This window comes from Megalobrama amblycephala, linkage group LG19 (genome assembly GCF_018812025.1).
Source record: "Megalobrama amblycephala isolate DHTTF-2021 linkage group LG19, ASM1881202v1, whole genome shotgun sequence".
Taxonomy (NCBI): Eukaryota; Metazoa; Chordata; class Actinopteri; order Cypriniformes; family Xenocyprididae; genus Megalobrama; species Megalobrama amblycephala.
The window spans coordinates 32,602,513-32,625,259 of record NC_063062.1 but is presented as its reverse complement, the minus strand read 5'-3'; the positions used below and the strand labels follow the sequence as shown (position 1 = coordinate 32,625,259).

General features: G+C 35.9%; 1 protein-coding gene across 11 annotated transcripts in view; it reads right to left on the bottom strand.

The window, feature by feature from the left end:
- Positions 1–10,391: 10,391 nt before the first annotated feature.
- The window catches only part of large2 (LARGE xylosyl- and glucuronyltransferase 2), a 163,971-nt gene continuing 151,615 nt past the window's right edge, over positions 10,392–22,747 (bottom strand). For all 11 annotated transcript variants that reach the window (XM_048169579.1, XM_048169582.1, XM_048169586.1 and 8 more), the window contains 10 exons: positions 20,338–20,509; positions 20,157–20,261; positions 19,164–19,276; positions 18,931–19,056; positions 18,501–18,656; positions 16,776–16,939; positions 14,506–14,784; positions 14,266–14,412; positions 12,217–12,412; positions 10,392–12,123 (listed from right to left, as the gene is read on the bottom strand). In XM_048169579.1, the coding sequence (XP_048025536.1) occupies positions 11,926–12,123; positions 12,217–12,412; positions 14,266–14,412; positions 14,506–14,784; positions 16,776–16,939; positions 18,501–18,656; positions 18,931–19,056; positions 19,164–19,276; positions 20,157–20,261; positions 20,338–20,509 (1,656 nt within the window). In that variant the 3' untranslated portion in view covers positions 10,392–11,925. The remainder of the gene's footprint in view (positions 12,124–12,216; positions 12,413–14,265; positions 14,413–14,505; positions 14,785–16,775; positions 16,940–18,500; positions 18,657–18,930; positions 19,057–19,163; positions 19,277–20,156; positions 20,262–20,337; positions 20,510–22,747) is intronic.

The following is a 22,747-nucleotide window of genomic DNA, read 5'->3' as shown; positions in this document are numbered from 1 at the left end:
TGCCTGAGGGCAACCCTGTGCTGTAGAGGGTTAATATAATACATAAGTATATTATTTCCATAATGAGTACTCTTTTTAAAAGTGTACTTTGTTTTCACGAGGTTGCAACAGTGCGAAAAGTTTTAAGCAACTGATGCATGTGTCTCGCAATTAGGATTCTTATGTAAATACATTTATTCTCTTTAAGTTCATGATGCTGATCCAGAGTTCAGGAAGTGACTTTAAAACTACAGTTTGCTTAGCTAAAAACTACTAAGTAGAATACCACTAGCTAAAATAGCTAACTACATTTAAACTATTTTAGAGGATAATAATATATAGCTTATAACTACTGGAAAAAGCAACTCGCTTTCTAGCTAAATAGACAGATTAAATAATTTTAGCTAACATGCTCAGTAAGATTCTCTTCTGTTGCTCCGCCGTGACAGGAGTTGACCTGGAAGTGAAAACTGACCGTATAACAGACAATTTACACTAATGCCGGCCCTTGCCTTACACTTTATACCGGCCCTTGCGGTGAAGCTGAGACTGCAAGAAGTTTTGGTATGAATTCTGTTCTGACACCTTGCAGAACGCAACGACGCGTGAAATTGAGCTTTTGTAGCCAGAAGCGTTTGCATTCATGTACTTGCGTGGAGTATGTTTTGGCCGTATTCATTGGAGTTGACGTCGTGATTTGAAGAAACCAATGATTGCTTTTATTCGTCTGTCATCCCAGTGCACATAACTTTGTCCAACAGAGGAAAGCCTGACATCATTCAGGAGAAGGCTGGAAATGAGAGTGCCTGACAGAGAGGTTTACTCTGACAGTGACTTCTTGCCCTTAGGAGAGATAGAAGAGCAGAGAGCAGTACGTTACATCAAATATCTTCATTCGGAGTCTACTGGGTGAAGAGCAAGTGAGAATTATAACAGACTCTTTCCTCATTTCCCTCAGGATACAAACCACTGAGATGTTTTTGTTTTTATCCTTCTTTCTATCCTTCCTATCGTCATTTCTTCCATTTTCTGTCTTCTCACTTGTATTGTGATGTGAAAATATCAGGGCTGTCAAAGTTGATGAATTAACTTATGAGATTAATTCAGAAATTAAGTCTATTAAACCTATTTAATGCATTTTTGCTAACTAGCTTGGTAAAGGAAGCACTACTGCACACCGTTTATTTGAATAAATTCAGCTATTTTTGTCTTGTTGACTATATGTAAAAGATCTTTTATGTAAAATATCTTACTCTGGACAGTACTAAATAAAAAATAACCTATAAATATATATTTAAAAAATGGACTACCTAATATTACCGTGTGTTGTGTATTTTTTTTAGTGTATAAGTAAAGTATATTTATAGTGTATAAGTAAAACTGTAATCAATTGAGTGAAGTCTCTTGTGCACTTCATGTCAGGAGGAGCATTAATTATATGGAGTTGCTACCTAAAAAGTGTTCTGAATCAGTTGCTTATGCAGTTAGGTTTCACTTAGAACCATTTAGGCAATGCACTAGGTTTTGTAACCAATCATGTAAGTATAATCTGTCAACTTCAGTATCTCCGGCAGAAAGCACAAAACATGATTAGTGACTTATATTTAGTTTCTATGCCAGTTTGCTGCTTCTAATGTTTATAAACACCTTGAAGAGGACAATTTTAATTTCCGAACATCTGCTAGCTGGCACAGAAGTAGGGCATATGGAAAGCATGTCCTCTTTAACATTACAGTGAGTTATGACAGTTTCTATATGCAACCAGCAATAAGCATAATTAAAGTGATATTCTCCCGGGGTTTTATATAGCACACGTCTTTCATAGCAACGAATGCTTTTCATTTAGTCAGGATTGACAGAAGTATCGCTACGGAAACTCCACCTCACGTCGGCTTTTGAACTTCTGCACTTATTTTGACAAAGCTCACGGCAGCTTCTATGGGAAATCTTTTAAAGAGGACTCATGCTATTTTACGATCAACGTTCTTTAGTGTGCAGTGTTGCTCTTTGAGCAAGAAAAAGGTCTGCAAATTTACAAAGCACAAAGTCACTCCAAAGGGAGTAAAGTAGGCCTAAGCACTGTTTCTGAACTCCCTGAAACACCTCGATTGTGATCCTGAGTTTTCTTCTGGGAAAATATTCCTCATTTATATAATTCCTGCCCTAGGCATATGCAAAAAATAAAGGGTCGAGGCCTGGTTGTGTTGCATTAGTATTGTGTTGAAACTCGCAGTTATGGTAAGGGGCGTGACATTTCCCAAACACGCTCGAAGCAGTTGACCAATCACAACACAATGGTCCAGCCGACCAATCAGAGCACATTTCGCTTTTCGGAAGGAGGGACTTCATAGATTCCGAAACTAAACAGTGTTACTGACAGACTGGGAAGAGAGGTGCTGCAACAATGTCAAATATGTGAAAAATAATGTGTCTTTTAAACATTCAAGCATTAAAACCTATTTTAGTAAACCACAAAAACAAAAGCCGTGTTTCCACCGCAGGAACTTTCCTCAGGAACTAGGGACCTTGGTACTCTGTAGCCTCGTTCAGACTGTCAGTCCAAATACGATTTTTGTGCATATCCGATTGAAATCCGATCAGATTTAGCCAGTCTGAACGGCCAAAAATCACATGAAATGCGTACAAATCAAACTACAATCATATGTGCTTTGGAATTCTATTCAAATTGCATGTCTGGAAATCCGTTTCAGTCCGACTGCTCTGATCAGATTTCGTGTGGTTTATGTGACTTTCTCACGCAACGTAAAACGTACACGTCAGACATGTTATAGGAAACGTGCTGAAAGTCGCTGCAGAAACAAGGCTGTATTGTTACAAAGTGCCGGACGAGCAGAAATTAGCAATAGGCTATAACTGAGACAGAACGCAGTAGTCCAGCGCCGGTGGCTACACATTGTCATGATATAAATAAGACAACATCTGTATTGCAAACCCCTCCACGTTGCGGTTGTTGTTGTTGTTTTTGGCGTATATCTACCAATTCAGCGTCATTGCCATAGAAACCAATGCAGATATTCCAGAAAACGAAAAAGCGCCATGGACACACAAATTGGATCTGAACAGTTGCAATATACAGTGTGGACGTTAATAATTTTAGATCAGATCTGAAACACAGTCTGAACGAGGCTTGTGTGTTTCGACTGCAGAGACCAGGGTCTAAATGAGGTTCCCCTCAGAAAGTCCCTGTTCACGAGGTAGTACTTTTTCAAAGTTCAGAAACTTTCAGAAGTGGGACTTTTACATCAGAAAAAGAATGGCATCTACGCTAATATTAGTCTTTCTGTTTATCCCGAGGTTTACCGTAGTCAACCGGATCTGGGCCGTATCCAGCTGAGACCAAGGATCTGCGCCTTGACACGACCACAACGCAGCCCTGAAGTATCAGCAGAGATCAAGTCAACTAGATCATCCATTGTGAAGACATCATCAACACAACAGCCAGTGCCACAGTTCCTCAACAGACCGTCCATACCGGCGTGATGAATACGATCCTCAACTGGACTCGACCACAACGCAGCCCTGAAGTATCAGCAGAGATCGAGTCAACTGGATCATCCATTGTGAAGGCCTCATCGACACGACAGCCAGTAGCACAGTTCCTCAACGGACCGTCCATACCGGCGTGATGAATATGATCCTCAACTGGATGGAACTGAAATAAATACTTTGATTGTTGCGATCCTATCAGATTAATGATAGCAACCTGATTGTAACAAAGCACTGTTCGCCAGAGGAGAACTGGCCCCCCGACTAAGCCTGGTTTCTCCCAAGGTTTTTTTTTTCTCCATTTTAACACCTATTTGCCACTTGTTTGCCACCTGATGTCACCTGATAGAGTTTGGGTTCCTTGCCGCTGTCGCCTTTGGCTTGCTTAGTTGGGGACACTTGACATTTGATATTCAATAGTATTCTTGACATTTATTCAACAGTGCTTCTGATCTGCCTGCATTGACACTATTATTTAAGAGCTGCTGTGCAGCAAAATTATGTACCAGCTATCAATGTAAAGCTGCTTTGACACAATCTGCATTGTAAAAAGCGCTATATAAATAAAGGTGACTTGACTTGACTTGACTTGGGCACTGAACATGCTGATTGGTTGAGTTCATGCAGCATTTTGATTGGCTGACTCCACACAGCATTTTATTTTCAACCACCAAGTCTGTTGCGGTGCGTGCAGTAAGAGTTGTTGCTATTCAAATCAACAATGGAGTTTAAAAATTACAACTGATAACGACTACAAGGTTCAGGCTTTATTAAGCTTATATGCGGAGGATGAAATCAAGCAGGATCTGGGAAGTCACATGCAATCCTACATCACCGGACTTAATCTTCACGGTACTTTAGACCGCTATGGAAACACAGACAGCAACAGGTCTGAGGGAAAAAAGAGATGCTCCTGTGTAAACTAAAACCATGTCCTACTTGTAGGCCAATTTACTCTTGGCCACTTCATGTGTTTTCTCTTACTAACTATCCGATACGTTGCATGACCTAACCGCTCCATTTACACTTGAACACGTGTCTGCGCAAAACGTATATAAATCTGATCTTCAATTCCCAAGCTATACGCAAATTCAACAGAGTTCATGTCACCAAAAGCAACAGATATGCTGTATTTTATTTATCATGCTATGTGTTGAGCTTCAGGACTGATGCCGGATGTTGAGTTTAATTTGCAGCAGTTTGTGCATCCACTTGCAATCCTTCTCGAATGCTTTTCAGAGCACATTTACACCTGGTTCTTTCACGAATTAATAGTTATCTGAGAAAAAGCATTAAAGGGATAGTTCACCCAAACATGAAAATTATCCCATAATTTACTCACCCTCAAGTGCACCATCTTAGGTGTATATGACTTTCTTCTTTCAGTCATAAACAAAGTTATATAAAAAAAAAAATTCTGGTTCTTCCAAGCTTTATAATGGGAGTGAATAGTAACCAATATTTTGAAGCCCAAAAAAGCACATCCATCCATCATAAAAAATATCCATATGGCTCCAGGGGGTTAATAAAGGCCTTCTGAAGTGAAGCGATGCATTTTTGTAAGAAAAATATCCATCTTTCTAACTTTATAACTTTATAGACTATAATCACTAGAGCCGAGTTCCAATGTATGACTTAGGCGTAGCATAAGCTTAGGTGAGAGTAGATCTGGTCAACAAACTCAAGCTCCTCCGACATTTCTCTTTAAAAATTCTCGTTTTAGACTTCTAAATCGTTTTGCTCTATCCTCTGCACTTCTGCATTTGTCAATACATCACTATCCTTTTAAGTGCCAAATGTTAATAGGCCCATTATTTTCTGTTTTCAGTGACTTATTTGAACTGATTAACATATTGGTTGGAATGATTTATGAGCAAATATGTCAATTTTTGTTCTATTGTTTTTCAATGAAGTCCTTATCCAGTCACCACAAACCAATGGAAAGGTCATGAAATTGGTCAGAAAGTGTGTTAACCCTTGTGCTGGGTAATACCACAGTTTCAGGGTGCACAGCATACGCAAAATGTCAAGTTGAGAAATCACTTAAACATTAGTAAAAGAAAAACGTTACGACCCTTTTGACCTTAGCAAGCTCTGTTAACCCCACAATGACATCTGGGTAATATTGATCTATAGTTCCTTGTTTATTGCCGGTGTTACACAGAGTGTGAAGGGGAGATCACAGCTGAGGAACAAACAGAACAGCACAAATCATGACCTCCTGCTAAACGTCACTTTGAGTGATATTGAGCAACCATTACTGAAGTTCATATGAGGATTTCAATTTCAATATCGAGCAGTCACTCTTGAGATGAGAAGATATTTGGAAGCTGTCACCAGTTGATAAATGGAGTGTTTTGATTCCTGTCATTAACTTAAGAGATAATAAACGGTGCAGTGGGGTATTGGCATTGATCTGTGTGGGGCTATCTGAAGGAATTACTTCCTTTTGTTTGACTCGCACAAGAGAAATTCATCGATTTAGGTGGTGCCACCATTAACGAGACCTTCCGTTTGAGTGTAATGTTTTCAGACACTTAATTGCATTTTATTTGAAATTAAATGGAAATTTATTATAGTTTAAATTCACATTAAATGCAATTAGTCAAACTTAAGAGTGCTTTTTTGACCCACTCAAGTAGGGCTTAATCTTTATATGTAATTTCATAAATACGATGTCTTTGAAATATGGTTAAAGTGTACTGCCGAATGTGTTGCATTTATGGTAACTAAAATATACTTTAATGCCATTTCTGTTGAAACTTATATGTCATGTATTAAAAATGATTACACATATTTATGATGATGTTGCAGTTTAGTACATGTAGTACATAGTGTATTTACTTAAAATGTAATATTGAATAACAAAATACAGCTAAAATAAGTGCTTCAAAAATGATAGTCAGCACATCAAAGTAAGTGTACTTCTCTAAAGCATGACAAAAGATTATTAAAACATAGTAATTTAATACATTTTTAATTTGACATTATTACAAAAATGGGCTTTTTAAGTGTGTTAGAAGCAGTCACAATTTCATTAATATTATATAATCTGTAAGAAATGTTTTAAAAATATACTTTTAAGATTTGATATTAAGTACACTTCTTTTTCAATCACTTTAGATTATACCATTAATGAGAAATTCCAGCTTCCATCTCTGTTATTTCTATATTTTCTGTCTGATGATGTTTTTCATCGATTATATTAAGCACAAACACTTCTCCCTAATAATGATGTAAACGTAAGAAATAATATTTCCAATTCATTAAGCCAAATTCCCAAAGAAACGTACATTTCATTATGAAGGGGAAAAAAACCACTGAGAAAATAATGTCCTAATGAGAAGTTGCACGCTTGGTCTGCCAGTTGTGACAGTGATCTGATTTCATAACGACGCACATGTGAAAGATTTGTTTTTTCCCCTCTGTCATGTCACGAGTCTAGACTTCAAAATAAAATGAAATGTCCCAAGTTGGAAGAACAGAGACGCGTCTGGGACTCTTGGAATCAGCAAGAAACAGCATTTTACTTGCCGCTGTCTTGTATCTAATGAATTATTCAAGCGTGAGCATGTTTCCTGATGCGAGTCCATTTTCTAGATTGTTGCTGGGGCATCCTGAGCTGCACCGCTCACACACTGAGAGCAGAGTTTCCCTGCATGCCTTTCCTGTAATGTGCCGCTGGGTAGAGTGGATGAATGCTGAAAAAGCTGCTTGAAACTCTTTCACTGTGTGCAATGGTTTCTGATTCATGATGTCATGAAGGGCCACTTCAGGCAATTACACATGCATTAGCCCACACAGCGCAGGAAACAGCTCTTCGCTCGCTCTCAGGGCTCCGGTTACCGCAGTCTCTCTCTCTTGCGATTGCCGGAATTAACTTTGTTTTAACACGAGTCAAATCCATTTGGAAAACAATTGATCAGCATCAGCCTATTGCCACTTACAGATGGATTGGCTGAAGTCATTTGCAGTCAACAGTAACAAGAAGTCTTCTGTAATATCTGTAAATACCAGTCCACAGGCCATATCCAGCCCCTCAAGTTGATCGTTTAACTGTAAAACTCTTTCAATTTGTTTTGCACTGCTGCTTCTCCAGCCACACATCTTAATTTAATTAAAATGTATTTTAGTTTAAATTTATATTAAATGCAATTAGCTGAACTTTAGAGTGTTTTTTTTTTTTTTTTTTTTTTGGACCTACTTAAGCAGGACATAAGTTCATCTTTATATGTAACTTCATAATTATTCTGTTGTCTTTGAAATGTTTAAAGTCTACTGCTGGATGTACTGGCAAGTTGTAGCCATTTTAGAAGGTTTTGGCGGCACTTGGGGACCGTGAATCGAAATTTCACCCTTTTTTCGATAATTATTGACAATCAGACTCCAGAGAATCTTGCTGCACTGGTTTGGTTCCGATAGGGCCAAAAACCTAGGACTAGTTCACAAAGCAGGTTAAAAAACTCCAAAATACCCCAAAATTTTGACGAGCATGCATTTTGTCTATCGTGAGCCAAGGATTCCAACGATAGAAGGCACTTGAGCCTATGATTAATGCCAAGTTTACACTACAGGATTTTAAGCACAGAGTTAACGAGCTCGCCGTCAGGTCGGGCTGTGATCGGGGGAAAATCAGCGGGTGATTGGCGCTCACCAATCTTTATGTGTGAACTACTCAACAAAGCATTGAAGAGGCTCGCTGACGCGTCGCCGACACCTCACTGACGCCAGACAAATATCTAGCATGCTAAATATCTGGAGCTGTCGGCCAACTCGATTTCCTGTGGTGTCACGTGGTGTGAACACCACATCGACTTAAAGGGTTAGTTCACCCAAAAATGAAAATTCTGTCATTTATTACTCACCCTCATGCCGTTCCACACCTGTAAGACCTTCGATAATCTTCGGAACACAAATGAAGATATTTTAGTTGAAATCCGATGGTTCCATGAGGCCTCCATAGGGAGCAATGACATTTCCTCTCTCAAGATCCATAAATGTACTAAAAACATATTTAAATCGGTTCATGTGAGTACAGTGGTTCAATATTAATATTATAAAGCGACGAGAATATTTTTGGAGCGCCAAAAAAAATAATAATAATAATAACGACTTATTTAGTGATCAAAACACTGCTTCAGGAAGCATCGGAGCACAAATGAATCAGTGTATCGAATCTGCTGTTCGGAGTGCCAAAGTCACGTGATTTCAGCCGTTGGCAGTTTGACACGTGATCTGAATCATGATTCGATACACTGATTCATTTGTGCTCCGATGCTTCCTGAAGCAGTGTTTTGAAATCGGCCATCACTAAATAAGTCGTTATTTTGTTTTTTTTTGGCGCTCCAAAAATATTCTCGTCGCTTTATAATATTAATATTGAACCACTGTACTCACATGAACCGACTTAAATATGTTTTTAGTACATTAATGGATCTTGAGAGAGGAAGTGTCCATTGCTCCCTAAGGAGGCCTCACGGAGCCATCGGATTTCAACTAAAATATATTAATTTGTGTTCCGAAGATTAACGAAGGTCTTACGGGTGTGGAACGACATGAGGGTAAGTAATAAATGATAGAAATTTCATTTTTGGGTGAACTAACCCTTTAAAGACTCCACAGCAGGTCATGTAGTCTGAACAGCACAGCGATCTGCCGATGTTTAAAGTCCTGTAGTGTAAACTTGGCATAACGGTTTAGGAGTTATGAGCCATTTCATACTTTTCAACGCTATAGCGCCCCCATCAGGCCGGTCAGGGCGAGCCTTGGTGACGCTGTAGGTGGTGTAAGTACTACCAGCCCTCAAAGTTTTGTCTTTTAGACTTATGGTTTGGTCTGCCTTTTTTGGGAGAATGCTGATCTTTGGAAAATTGAACAATTACAGTATGGTTTCAGCACTACACAACTTTTTATTTCAGAAATGTTTCTTAAGCTGCAAGTCAGCATATTAGAATGATTTCTAAAGGATCATGTGACACTGAAGACTGGAGTAATGATGCTGAAAATTCAGCTTTGATCACAGGAATAAATTAAAATTTCACTTTGCATTTTACACTTACATTTTATGAACATTTTAAATATTAAAACAAAACAATTCTTTTAAATTGTTATATTACTGTTTTTTTGTGATCAAATAAATGCAGCCTTTTTGATTTGACTTATTGATACTTAGACATTATTTATATATATATATATATATATATATATATATATATATATATATATATATATATATATATAATATATTATGGTAACACTTTAGTATAGGGAACACATTTAAACTATTAACTACGAATTTTCCCTTAATAAACTCCTAATTTACTGCTTATTAATAGTTAGTAAGTTAGTTGTTAAGTTTACTTATTAGGCAGGATTAAGAATGTAGAATAAGGTCATGCAGAATAAGGCATTAATATGTGTTTAATAAGTACTAATAAATAGTCAATATTTCAATAATATGCATGCTAATAAGCAACTAGTTAAAAGACCCTGAAATAAAGTGTTATATATAATATACATATATATATATATATATATATATATATATATATATATATATATTGTTATATATACTGTTTTTATAGAAAAAAGAGCTGTGAAGTGAAGATTCTTTTTTAAAAAAAACACAAGACCACAACATACAGTTTTGGAACAAAAAGTAAATGATAACAGAATTTCTTTTTTGAGGGGATGAAATTTCCTTTCACAAACACATTTCTTTGTGAGATTAGTGTGGAGAAAGAGTAATGCTTTTTCTCATCATCTCATGTGTATTGTAGACCTTCTAACTATGAGTCACCAGTAAATCTTAGAACGAACTCAAAAATGGAACATTCAGTGAAAAGCACAGAGCAACATGACTCATGTACACTTGTAAAATAAAAAGCACAAGAACTTTGACAAACTATAGAAACAGGGAGAATTTATTTAAAGCACTTTGTCCCCTACATAGAAAAATATGATTGATTTAAGTCAACAATAATAAATAGAGTACCTGTATTCTCGCAGGCCCCGCTGATGCGTACAGTAGTACAATCAATATCCAGTTTTCGCAACACAGCAAAGGCACGGGTATTTACCGTAATTCTGCAGTCTCGTGGAGCGGAAGGGCATGGGTGGCGAATGAGGGGTGAACTCAATGTGACTTGGAGGAGCGTTACTTTATAAAGATGGGACACAACATTGGTACAATAGATCGTACAAACTTTCTTGTCAGGTTTGCGATGCTTGTTTTTTCTTTTATAACTTGAGTGACTGATGCTGAATTGGACACTGGATTATTATTTGCAGGACTGACCAGAACGTGACTGACATTTTACACAATAAATACCGCTTTCAATGACAGAAAGTGTTTTATATCACTGACAACAAATATTTAGTCCTTGAGAAACCTGGATGCTCCGTTTTTTTTGTTGTTTTTTTCATGGTCCCTTGAGTGGATCTCAATGCAAATGTACATATAATCATTTATCATATAATCATAATTGATAATATCATTTTTGAGTAACAGTATGTAGTGCAAATTTTAAAAGTGAAAAAAGTGATGTGAGTTCAGAGCAGGAAAGTGTCCTGGTATACACTATGATACTGGATGTTTAAGCATGTCATAATATGCGCCATTTGTTATGTGACAATTATAAATGCAGCAATTATACGCTCTGATCATTTCTCACCGAAATCATAAACGACTAACATTCGGGACCTCTGAAACCACACAAAATACTCCCTTGCACCCCTATCGAGCATTCAAGCTTCTTTCGCTACAAGCAAATCAGTGTTTCTAAATTAAAAAATAATGCGATTTTTCTTTTTTTATATTGTAAAACATACGTAGGCTGTAGGTCGTTGTTCATAAACTGTTTTGTCTTCGTTAAAAACAAAAAAATACTTTTAAATATTTTAAATAACAAGGAAATTATAAGGCTTAAATGTCCCTCTTGTCTTGATGGCCTCCTCACACTTCAGTCCAGCAGAAGAGTCTTTGGAAAGCTCATTCATTTCTTGTCCTTTTCGGCCCATCACCGGATGGTTTCGGCCAGGTCCAAAGCCGCGTAGAGCCACGAATCACTAGCCGTAGATCTTTAGTGAAGAAAAAGCCCTGATTGTCAAAAAAGGTCTTTGTTATGACCGTTCATTGTAGGCTATAAGAAAGCGAGTCGTCGCGAACGTATACCGATGTCCTCTGCGCTTTTTAGCGGTTGAAATGTTTGGTCGAGTTTTCGCCACCAGTCTGAGATGGTTGTGGTGCTCATGTCATTGGTTTTCACAGTTCTCTGCTGTATGACTTATCAAAAAGAAGAATTAAAGCTCTGATTTTAGCAGGGCAGCTTCGTACCTCTAGACACCGTAACATGTAGCAGAGCAGCATGTTGGCTGTTGAGCCTCAAACGACTAGACCGAGCCAATCTCCTGTGTGCCGAAGTACGTTTGAAACAGATTTCAGATGTTCCTCTGTGCTGTGAGGTACTTGAGAGCAGCAGAACCGTACTTTCGAGAAAGGTCTTGGTGGAACTCGTCCTTCAGAGTCGTCAAGCAGTAGCGGTAACTTGGACTGGAGCGAAACTTTGAGATGTCAAAGCTGGGCGCGTGGGGCATGTGGATCATGAAGGCATTTGGTAACACAATAAGATCATACTCCTTTGGAACAAGGAAATGTGACAGGTTAGGGACACTGGACACTTGAACTGGCAGTAGAAACAAGCCCAAAACCTTTTTTTTTGAAAACCTTACCTGAGCATCAAGCTCCATGATATGGGATACTTTGTTCCAGCCAAAGCCAACAAATCTCTGGTCGTACTCAGGACAGTCTCGTCGCACGACGACGTACGGCTCAAAGTCTGCCTCCCATTCCACCTTGTATGGCGTTGTGGCTGTCCTCCATTTGGCATAATTGGTTGGCGCATGACCCTTTGTCCAGACATGATATCTACATTTCAGGAAAGTAGTAAATGGATATTAGTGCTAATGTATGTGTGATCTTTTAATAACAGGTCAATAATGTGATGTTCATTTTTTTGCCCTATTAAAGGATTAGTTCACTTCAGAATTCAAATTTACTGATAATGTCACCCCCATGTCATCCAAGATGTTTATGTCTTTCTTTCTTCATTCAAAAAGAAATTAAGGTTTTTGAGGAAAACAATCCAGGATTTTTCTTCATATAGTGGATTTCAACAAAGTTCAACGGGTTGAAGGTCCAAATGTCAGTTTCAGTGCAGCTTCAAAGAGCTCTACATGATCCCAGACGAGGAATAAGAGTCTTATCCAGCGAATAAAAAAATCATATACTCTTTAACCGCAAATGCTTGTCTTGCACTGCTCTGCGATGCGCCACGCATTACGTAATCATGTTGGAAAGGTCAGGCGTGATGTAGGTGGAAGTACCACGTTAGGGTGAAAAACTCCATCTCATTTTCTTCCAACTTCAGAATGGTCCGTCATCTTTGTTTTACCTTTTTTTTTTTAAATCCTGGAAAAATCCTGGAATGCTTTCCTCATTTCAAATGAAGAAAGAAAGACATAAACATCTTGGATGACATGGGTGTGAGTAAATTATCAGGAAATTTGAATTCTGAAGTGAACTAATCCTTTAATTCATTCAAAAATATTTTAAACATCATCTTCATACATCATCTTCTATAACAGGGATTCACAAGTTAACAATACATTCACATGTTCATGGTTTTCTGGCTGATGGTCACATGACATGCAGGTAAACAAAACAAAAAAATAATCTTTTTGATTGTTTTATTTTGATCAATTAGCGTCACACACCTGAAGGTCCTAGATAGGTGCGTAGGAAAAAAGACTGGTGTAGTCAAAATACAAAAAAAACAAGTAAAATCCCTCACACTATCAACTTGCAAAACCGTAAAAAAGTTCTTTATAGGCAACGTTTCGATCGTATGATCTTCATCAGGCATTTTTTTATTTTAACATTTTTTTTATTTTACTTTTACATTTTTATGATTTGATTATTTATTATCTTTTCCTGATTATTTTTCACTTATTTCTGAATTAAAATTAATTTTGACATTTTTTGATCAAAAAATTTAAAAGATCAGAGTGATATAGTCCTGATATCATAATGAAGAAAAAAAAAACACCAAACAAAAAATTTTAACTTTAGTTTATCATAATCATAATCTTAATAATAATAATAATAATATCATAATAATTATTATTTTTAAAAAAGCTATACTAATTAAGTGTTACACTTTTAAAAAATAATTTATGAACATTTTTTAGAAGATTAAGATGTGTACGAATATGTAAGAAAAATATTGTTTTGCTTTTAAATGTTTTTTGAAAATAAAAGTTTTTAAAAAATGTAAATGTTTTTTTGAAAAGGAAAGGTTTTAAAAACCACATGAAAGAGTACATTTCTAAAAATAGTGTTTTAAACTTGAATTCTCCTTTTCTCAATTACTTATTTGTAATTGACCCAAATATTAATTATGAACTTCCTTGAGATATGATTATTTTGATTATGCACAGTAAAATCCCCAGAGTTAAATCAACTCGGCTCAGAGTACATATGGTTCCTCTCTAAATAGTGTTAAAGTAACACTGAAACAGAGATAAAGTTAATGAGATAATTATGCTTGTTAACAGCAGGTGTTCATCACTAATGCACAATCATCACTTAATTAATTGCCTAATTATCTCATTAACTTTAACTCTGCTTCAGTGTTATTTTAACACTAATTAGAGAGGGACCAGATGTACTCTGAGCAGAGTGTATTTAACTCTGGAGATTTTGCTGTGTGTCTACTGTACCTGAAGGTGTAAAGAGTCCCCATGTCCAGCATAGACAGCAGCTCTGCCTTAGATTTAGGGAAGGAAAGGCGATATCTCAACGTCTCAAAGGCGGGCACAACCAGAGCCTTCTTGGTATTGGCCATGTCCAGTTGGACTATACTTCTTCTACAGGGAAAAGTAAAAACACAAAAACAAAGATGTAATACAGAAATGTATCCATTATATTAACAGATTATTCCCAACAGCCCTGAGTCTTACCTGAGGTATTCATAGAGGCCGTACATGGGCAGAAAATCTACATCAGTCAGAAAAACGTACGGTGTGTTGACATTGTGGAGCGCCACATTGCGTACCAGATTGACAGGGTAGAACTGACCCTCCTTATAAACGATATGATAGCCCACATTCTTGCGGTTTTTGAGGACTTCAGAGGCCTGAGCGTAGCGCAGGAACTGCTGGGCCTCAGCATCAGACATGTAGAGGGCCAAACTAATGGGGCCCTCCCAGTGTTTACAGATCGCCTCCAGCATCTGCAGTCTGTGGACAAATATAAAGTGTCTCTGGTGAAATTTTGGGCAGTAATTGAAGTGAGGCAAAATGATGGGCTCTTTGTGATACATTTTTTAAACCTGCAGGGCAAGCTTTCAGTATTAGCACGGTATGTTCTGATCTTCTCTACGTCAAACATATCCAGTTGATACTTGTTTCAAACACAAACAAGGTTGCTATGCTGCATAACAATCATCTTTGTGAAAATGGCAAGACTACTTTATGGGAAAACAGAGGTTTCAATGGTATCTAAGAAAGCCTGTATTTGTTTTAAATAGCTCATTTGGGAGAACTAAAAAACTCTGAAAATAATAGACTATTATTTTCCTTTACTATAATTAATTTTACACATAACCCAAACAGAAAAAAAAGAAAGCGGGCCTTTAATCAAATTCATTTTTAATCAAAAGAAATACATGTCATGTCAATTAATTAACTGAATTAAATCACAAATAGCAAAATATGTTATCATTAATTACTATTATTACTTTTTTAGTGTGCACTGAGCACTTTTATATATTTTTGGCCTCTGAATGAAGACTTTGATGATTATAAAGATTGTGTGCAGGCTTTAATGCTTTTTTACAATGATATTTAATTATTATAAAATTATTTAAATTGTTTATTCCATAACAATCCATTAAATTCACAGGCAGACTTTACAGGATACATTCTGTTTGCAATATTTCTTTATTTTAATATTTTCTTCTATTGTTGGTCCATTTAAATATGTATGGATCCATTATATATATATATATATATATATATATATATATACAGTACAGTCCAAAAGTTTGGAACCACTAAGATTTTTAATGTTTTTAAAAGAAGTTTCGTCTGCTCACCAAGGCTACATTTATTTAATTAAAAATACAGTAAAAAACAGTAATATTGTGAAATATTATTACAATTTAAAATAACTGTTTTCTATTTGAATATATTTCACAAAGTAATTTATTCCTGTGATGCAAAGCTGAATTTTCAGCATCATTACTCCAGTCTTCAGTGTCACATGATCCTTCAGAAATCATTCTAATATGCTGATCTGCTGCTCAAGAAACATTTAATGTGTACAATTGTACAAAATATTTGTGTACAATATTTTTTTCAGGATTATTTTATGAATAGAAAGTTCAAAAGAACAGTGTTTATCTGAAATCTAATCTTTTGTAACATTATAAATGTCTTTACTGCCTTGCTGAATAAAAGTATTCATTTCTTTAATTTCTTTGCAAAAAAATAAAAATAAAAATTCTTACTGACCCCAAACTTTTGAACGGTAGTGTATAATGCTACAGAAGCTTTGTATTTCAGATAAATGCTGTTCTTTTGAACTTTCTATTCATCAAGGAATCCTGAAAAAAAAAGTACACAACTGTTTTCAACATTGAAAATAATCATAAATGTTTATTGAGCAGCAAATCAGCATATTAGAATGATTTCTGAAGGATCATGTGACACTGAAGACTGGAGTAATGATGCTGAAAATTCAGCTTTGCATCACAGGAATAAATTACTTTGTCAAATATATTTAAATAGTACACAGTTATTTTAAATTGTAATAATATTTCACAATATTACTGTTTTTTACTGTATTTTTAATTAAATAAATGTAGCCTTGGTGAGCAGACGAAACTTCTTTTAAAAACATTAAAAATCTTTGTGGTTCCAAACTTTTGGACTGTACTGTATATATATATATATATATATATATATATATATATATATATATATATATATATATATATATATATATATATATATATTTAATTATTTTTAATCAGCAAACTTAACATGAGGGTTCAACATGTTTTGAAGATGTTATTAACTTGCAATGCTGTAGTAATCTTTTCTCATTTCAATCAAAGTGTCGCACAGGGTTCATTAAACACGACAATGACACTTCTGTAATTAAATTGCATTGGCATGAGTGGCCCAAACGTGTCTGCAGATTCGTTCAGACAGTCTGTCATCCTCACCTGTCCATAGAGAGCTGTGCGACCAGCGTGATGTCCGTGCCATCATCTGTAGGTGTGTATTCGTACTGCAAGAAGTACAGATGCACCCTGTGCACCATGATTCGCTCCCTCCGAAAATCATAGCACTGGTCGTCCTCATCTAACTCCTCTAGTGCTTGCTGAAGCTGGAAAGAAATAATAATAATATGCTTTATCAGCGGTGCTGAGGAAGAAACATCAAGCAGGCTCTGGTCGTGTTGCCCTTTGAGGCTTTACGATACTGTTTTTCCTCGTCCAAATCTAAGGCCGAGCTGTTTTAGACAGGGGGATTCATTACTTATTAAGAATGATCCAGCTTAAGACTATAAAATCCCTTTTTTCTGTTTCTTTTAAGTCTTCATGTTCTCTTAAGATATAAGTAATGCCATCTGCTGCTTAAGGTTACTGAAGACACGCCCCATCTTTCCAAAACCCCGCCCTCCAAAGACAAATACTGCGTTCACGCCATGTCGTAATTACCGTAAATAAAGCTCTGTATGCTTTCAGACTGCTCTCGCAGTACTCTGATGTCATACATTGGTCTGCACAGCACCGCTTATACATAAATATATTGCATTTATGTATATATAAAATATTTATATATTTGTTAAATATATAGATGCATGTGTGTGTATTTATATATACATAATAAATATACACAGCACAAACCTTTATTTTGGATACGATAAATCGCGATTAATCGTTTGACAGCACTACAGCAGCATATCTTACATGCTCACAGCAGTGTGTCTGTGTATAGGAGTAGCAAGTCCATACTTGCTCTAGAGCAGCGTAGCAGATCTAGGCCGACCAAATTCATTAACATTGCCATATTCAATATCATGCTAAAACTATTCAGAGAGTTGTCATGATATATATTTATGAAGTGGTGTAAAGACAGCGGCTTACACTAAAGACTGAAACACAGGGGTATATACATACAGTATACACACAGCAAAATCTCCAAAGTTAAATCAACTCTGCTCAGAGTACATTAAAATTAATGAGATAATTAAGTGATGATTGTGCATTAGTGATGAACACCTGCTGTTAACAAGCAGAATCACTAAAGAAAAGAGAAACACAAGAACAGACTTATTAATTGCTTAATTATCTCATTAACTTTAATTCTGCTTCAGTGTTACTTTAACACTATTTAGAGAGGGACCATGTGTACTCTGAGCAGAGTTGATTTAACTCTGGGGATTTTACTGTGCGCATGCAAACACGAGGATAACAACGCACAGGTGAGACTGATAAATCACTATGGTGATCAAAGGGAAACCATGGGAACAATGTAAAACAGGAAAGTAAACATAGGGAACAATGTAAACAGAAAAACATTTCAAAATAAAGGTCCCACAAAACACAAACACTAGCTAACACTAACTAAACCAAATTTACAGGATTAAATTCAACTATATTTTAGATAAATTTACAGATGTAAACATATTTGATGTATAAATTACATTATTATATTATTTATATATAAAAATATTAATTAAATATATAATCTCAGGTTGAAACAGGCTTCCATAGCCCAAGACTGTTAGATAGACCAATATATGATACCAATATATAATACATAATACAAATGTTATCATGTATTTTGTATTTCAGGTAGTAGAGACTTTATCTGCATGCTATTCCCAAAAAAACAAAAGAAAAAAAAGACATTTGCATAATACTGCATAATAAGTAACTGACCACTGTGCTCTCTGAGCTGGCCTGACTGGGACAGCCAAAGAGTTCTCGTCTGAGAAGATTCCCATCGTACTCCAGGAATGTCAAGTAAAGATTACGGAAAAATTCCACATGCTTGTTTTTTACCCTCAGCTTTTTAGGAGAGTTCCAGTGAATGACCTGCAGGAGGAAGTAATAAAACTGAGCAATAAACAACTTCAAAGACATCATTTCCATACTAAAATGTAAATACAAATGAATGTGAAGGTTGGGTGAACATTTACATTAGAAACAATTTGTAAAACAAACACAATGAATTTGGCAATGATTAAAGCAAAGCTTGAACCAATTAAAGGGCCCCTTTTTACTCTGAACAACTCGTTAGTCTTAATTCCTTTGGGTCAGTTTGGTGGTTTACACCCACTATACCTAAACATTCTCTTAATATAGTTACCTTTAGATCCGACACCTCAGTGTAGCACTGTTCAGAGCGAGTGTGGTCCGATAACTGTACGTTCCAGAAGCACGGAAGCTGATGCACCAGAACTGGGTTCTGCTTTATGAATGCGTTGAATATATCCTGTGAAGACATAAAACAATAACATTTTGTGTTGCATTATCTCATAAGATCTATTAAATAAATTCTTCTTCTAAAGTGTTTTTGTATTGTTCATGAAGGACATGGACCTGGTCTGCCAGGGATGTTGAAAGCATGCTCATTAGCTCTCTCTCTGCTGTCAGTCTCCACATCTGTTCCCAGCCCATCCTGCGCAGTCTCTCAAGGTAGAGTAAAATCACACCTGCGGCCCAAAAAAGAAACACCTGTTGTCAAATGGACCCCAGTGCAAACTATTCTCCTTTTTTTTACTGAAATGAAATGTGACATAAGCAGTGTGCTCCATTTAGAAGTGATCATGCCTGTGTGTTCCTTCCTACACAGGAGGGAGCTCATAGTTTCAACTGTATGTACATTTGATATCTTTATACTTGATTGAACCCGATGAATAACCTCTTCCAAAACAGCAAGCAAACCAAATAGAAATGCTTAGATTTTTAAATAATTTTAATAGTTTATTTTATTTAACTAATAATAATTTTAATGGTTTATTTTATTTAATAGTTTATTTTATTTAACGTTTATTTTTAAGTTTAAAGAGTAATTGATTGGTTTAATATTACATATACACTCTCAGTCAAATGTTTGGAATAATTTTTTTTTTTTTATGTTTTTGACCAAGGCTACATATTTTTGATTAAAAATACAGTAAAAACTGAAATATTGTCAAATATTATTAAAATTTGAAATAACTGTTTTCTATTTTAATATATTTTAAAATTTAATTTATTCATGTGATGCACAGCTGAATTTTCAGCTTCATTACTACCGTCATCAGTGTCATATGATCCTTCAGAAATCATTCTGAAGGAAATGATTTGGCTGTGCTTGTTCATGTGTTTTGGAGGAGGTGTGGCTTTGGAAAGTGCTCTAAAGGGATCTTGTGCTTTCAAAGCTAACTTGCTATTTCTAGCTACTCTGAGATTGCCTACCCTACCTTTAAATAAATGACCATACATTTTTCCACTTTCATGTCTTCATTTATTAGACTAATTTACAGTGTAATTCCACTGAACACTGTGAAAGTTGTTGAGCGGAGTTCAGATGGAAGCTGGTGTCCTCACCTGTGTTAAACCCCCGTCCGAGGGCTGGCCAGGGTTTGTGATTTTTCCACAGATTACCGAGGTACCAATCACTCTGATTCTCCACCAGACCAATCACTTGTTTCTCTGCAATCACAACATCAGGGTTCAATTTCACTGTCCTGATGCTTTATATGACTTGTGAAGGAAAGTGACTGATTACCTGTGAACTTTCGGAAGATGGCCCACAGCTCGGCGATATCAGTGGCGAAGGTGATGTCTGTATCGAGGACGATGACCTTTGAAAGGTTGGATGGCAGAGCTTTGGTGAGAGTGAGCTTCATCAGGCCATAAATTCCTGAATAGTGTTTGTTTGGTATCCACGACACCTCTGACTATTCATAGCAAGAGAATATGAGAGAGAGAGAGAGAGAGAGAGAGACATCTGTGAGAAACCAGCAAAAGAACAGTGACTGCCCACTTTTTAATTGGCATTGGTTTTAGAAGTATTTTTCTCATTCATTTTTTACCTAGAGAATTCATAATCTTCTTTACTAAAAACTAAAAAAAAAAAAAATTACTAAAAAAAAAAAATCACAAAAATGTAACATACATCACAAAAGACAATCAAATCAGGAACAATATATATATATATATATATATATATATATATATATATATATATATATATATATATATATATATATATATGATTAAATACATTTGTAGTCAAACTTACACAAATCTAAATATTGTTTGAAATGGTAATGAGACTAACTTTTATGGGATTTATGGGAGTGTTGCTTTCATTAGTAGTCTGAGGTATTTCTATTTCTATTTCTATTTCTATATATATATATATATATATATATATATTTTTTTTTTTTTTTTTTTTTGAAAATTACATTAAAATCAACCAAATAAAAAAATCAAGTTGTTGTCTGTGCTGTCTAGAAAGGTTTGTATGTTATTGATAAAAATGTCCTTGATAATAAATTTATTTTTTATATATGGAAACCCATTAGTAACACATAGGGCCCTATTTTAACGATCTGAAACGCAAGTGTCAAAGCGCGAAGCGCAAGTAACTTTGTGGGCGGGTCTCGGCGCTGTTGCTATTTTCCCGGCGGGATAAATGGCTCTTGCGCCCGGCGCAAATCTAAAATGGGTTGGTCTGAAGTAGCTTCATTATTCATAGGTGTGGTTTGGGCGTAACGTGAAATAAACCAATCAGAGTGTCATCTCCCATTCCCTTTAAGAGCGAGATGCGCTCGCACCATGGCGGATTGCTATTTACATGGCGTACACGCGATGAGTCAGTTAATATATATGTGTGTGTGTGTATTGGCACGATTGTTCAATTAATTAGCCAATTTCGTTCATCATTATAAGTAGTAATAGGCTGAATTGAAAATAGGTAGCCTAATTCTAATACACGCAATGACTATTCATCATTACATTTTTATATTTATGTACACAATAATATTCTTTTACACTGTAATCCTTTTGTTTTTAATATTTGGCACGTTTGTGTGATGCGCATCCCTGTGTGTAATAAGCAAAGTCAACGCGCACTGTGGACGCGCCCAGAGGCGCAGTTTCTACCAACGCGCTCTAACAAAAAAATATTGCGCCATTGACTTTAGACCAGGTTTGAGTTGGTCTATGGTGCAGTCTATTTTCAGCTCCTTAAAATAGCAATGCGCCGGCAATGCGCCTGAACACACCTCCTTTTTTGCGCTGAACCGCCCAGGGAGCGCAAGTTCATTCACTAGTTTAGCGACGTGCTTCTGTGGAGGGAAAAGCGCGCTTTGCGCGGGTGCAAAATAGGAATGACACATGCGTCGGTGTACAAAGTCAATTGCGCTGGGTGCAAGATAGGGCCCTTAGTATTAGTAGTCTGCTTAATATCTGCCAATACTTTATATTGACTCTCCCCCAACAGACATTCTACTATAAGTAACTTTGCAAGTAAATGTAACCATAACTCTAACCCTACCCCATCTACTCAACTAATACTCTAATGAGAGTTAGTTGACGTGTAGATGCAAAAGTTACTTATAATGGTTACTTAAATTGTAATTTACAATGTCAATTTAAAAGTTCAAAAAGCACTGAAATCCAATGCAAATGAAAAAGAAAGTCAGTAAAAGGCTGCAATATATACTCTAAAAAGTACTCTAAAAGTTACTTCAACTTATATAAATTCGTGGTTGCAAGTTAAAAATTTGAATTAATTGATTTAATTGAACCTTTTAAGTTGCAAACATTATTTTGTTGAGTTCTGATGATGATATAATTTTAATGACATTAACTTAATATTGTGTGTAATTTCACTCAGATTTATGTGTTAACTATTTTTTGTTAAAAAAAAAATAATAATAATAATCTGTAGTAGCCTAATGAAATTGTCTTGATAACTTTGGAAATTGGGCCGTGGATTTCTACTTCCCAGCATGCTTTGCATAGGACTGGATAAAGAGAATAAATGTCAATATTAAGTGTTTTTTATTTGTTTTTAGTAAAGTGAAACACCTGTTAGAGTTTAATGAGGTTATGTTTGACATTTAATATATAAGATTAATTGGTTCATAAACTCAGGTAGTTAGAGCGACTTCATTTTTTTTTTGAGT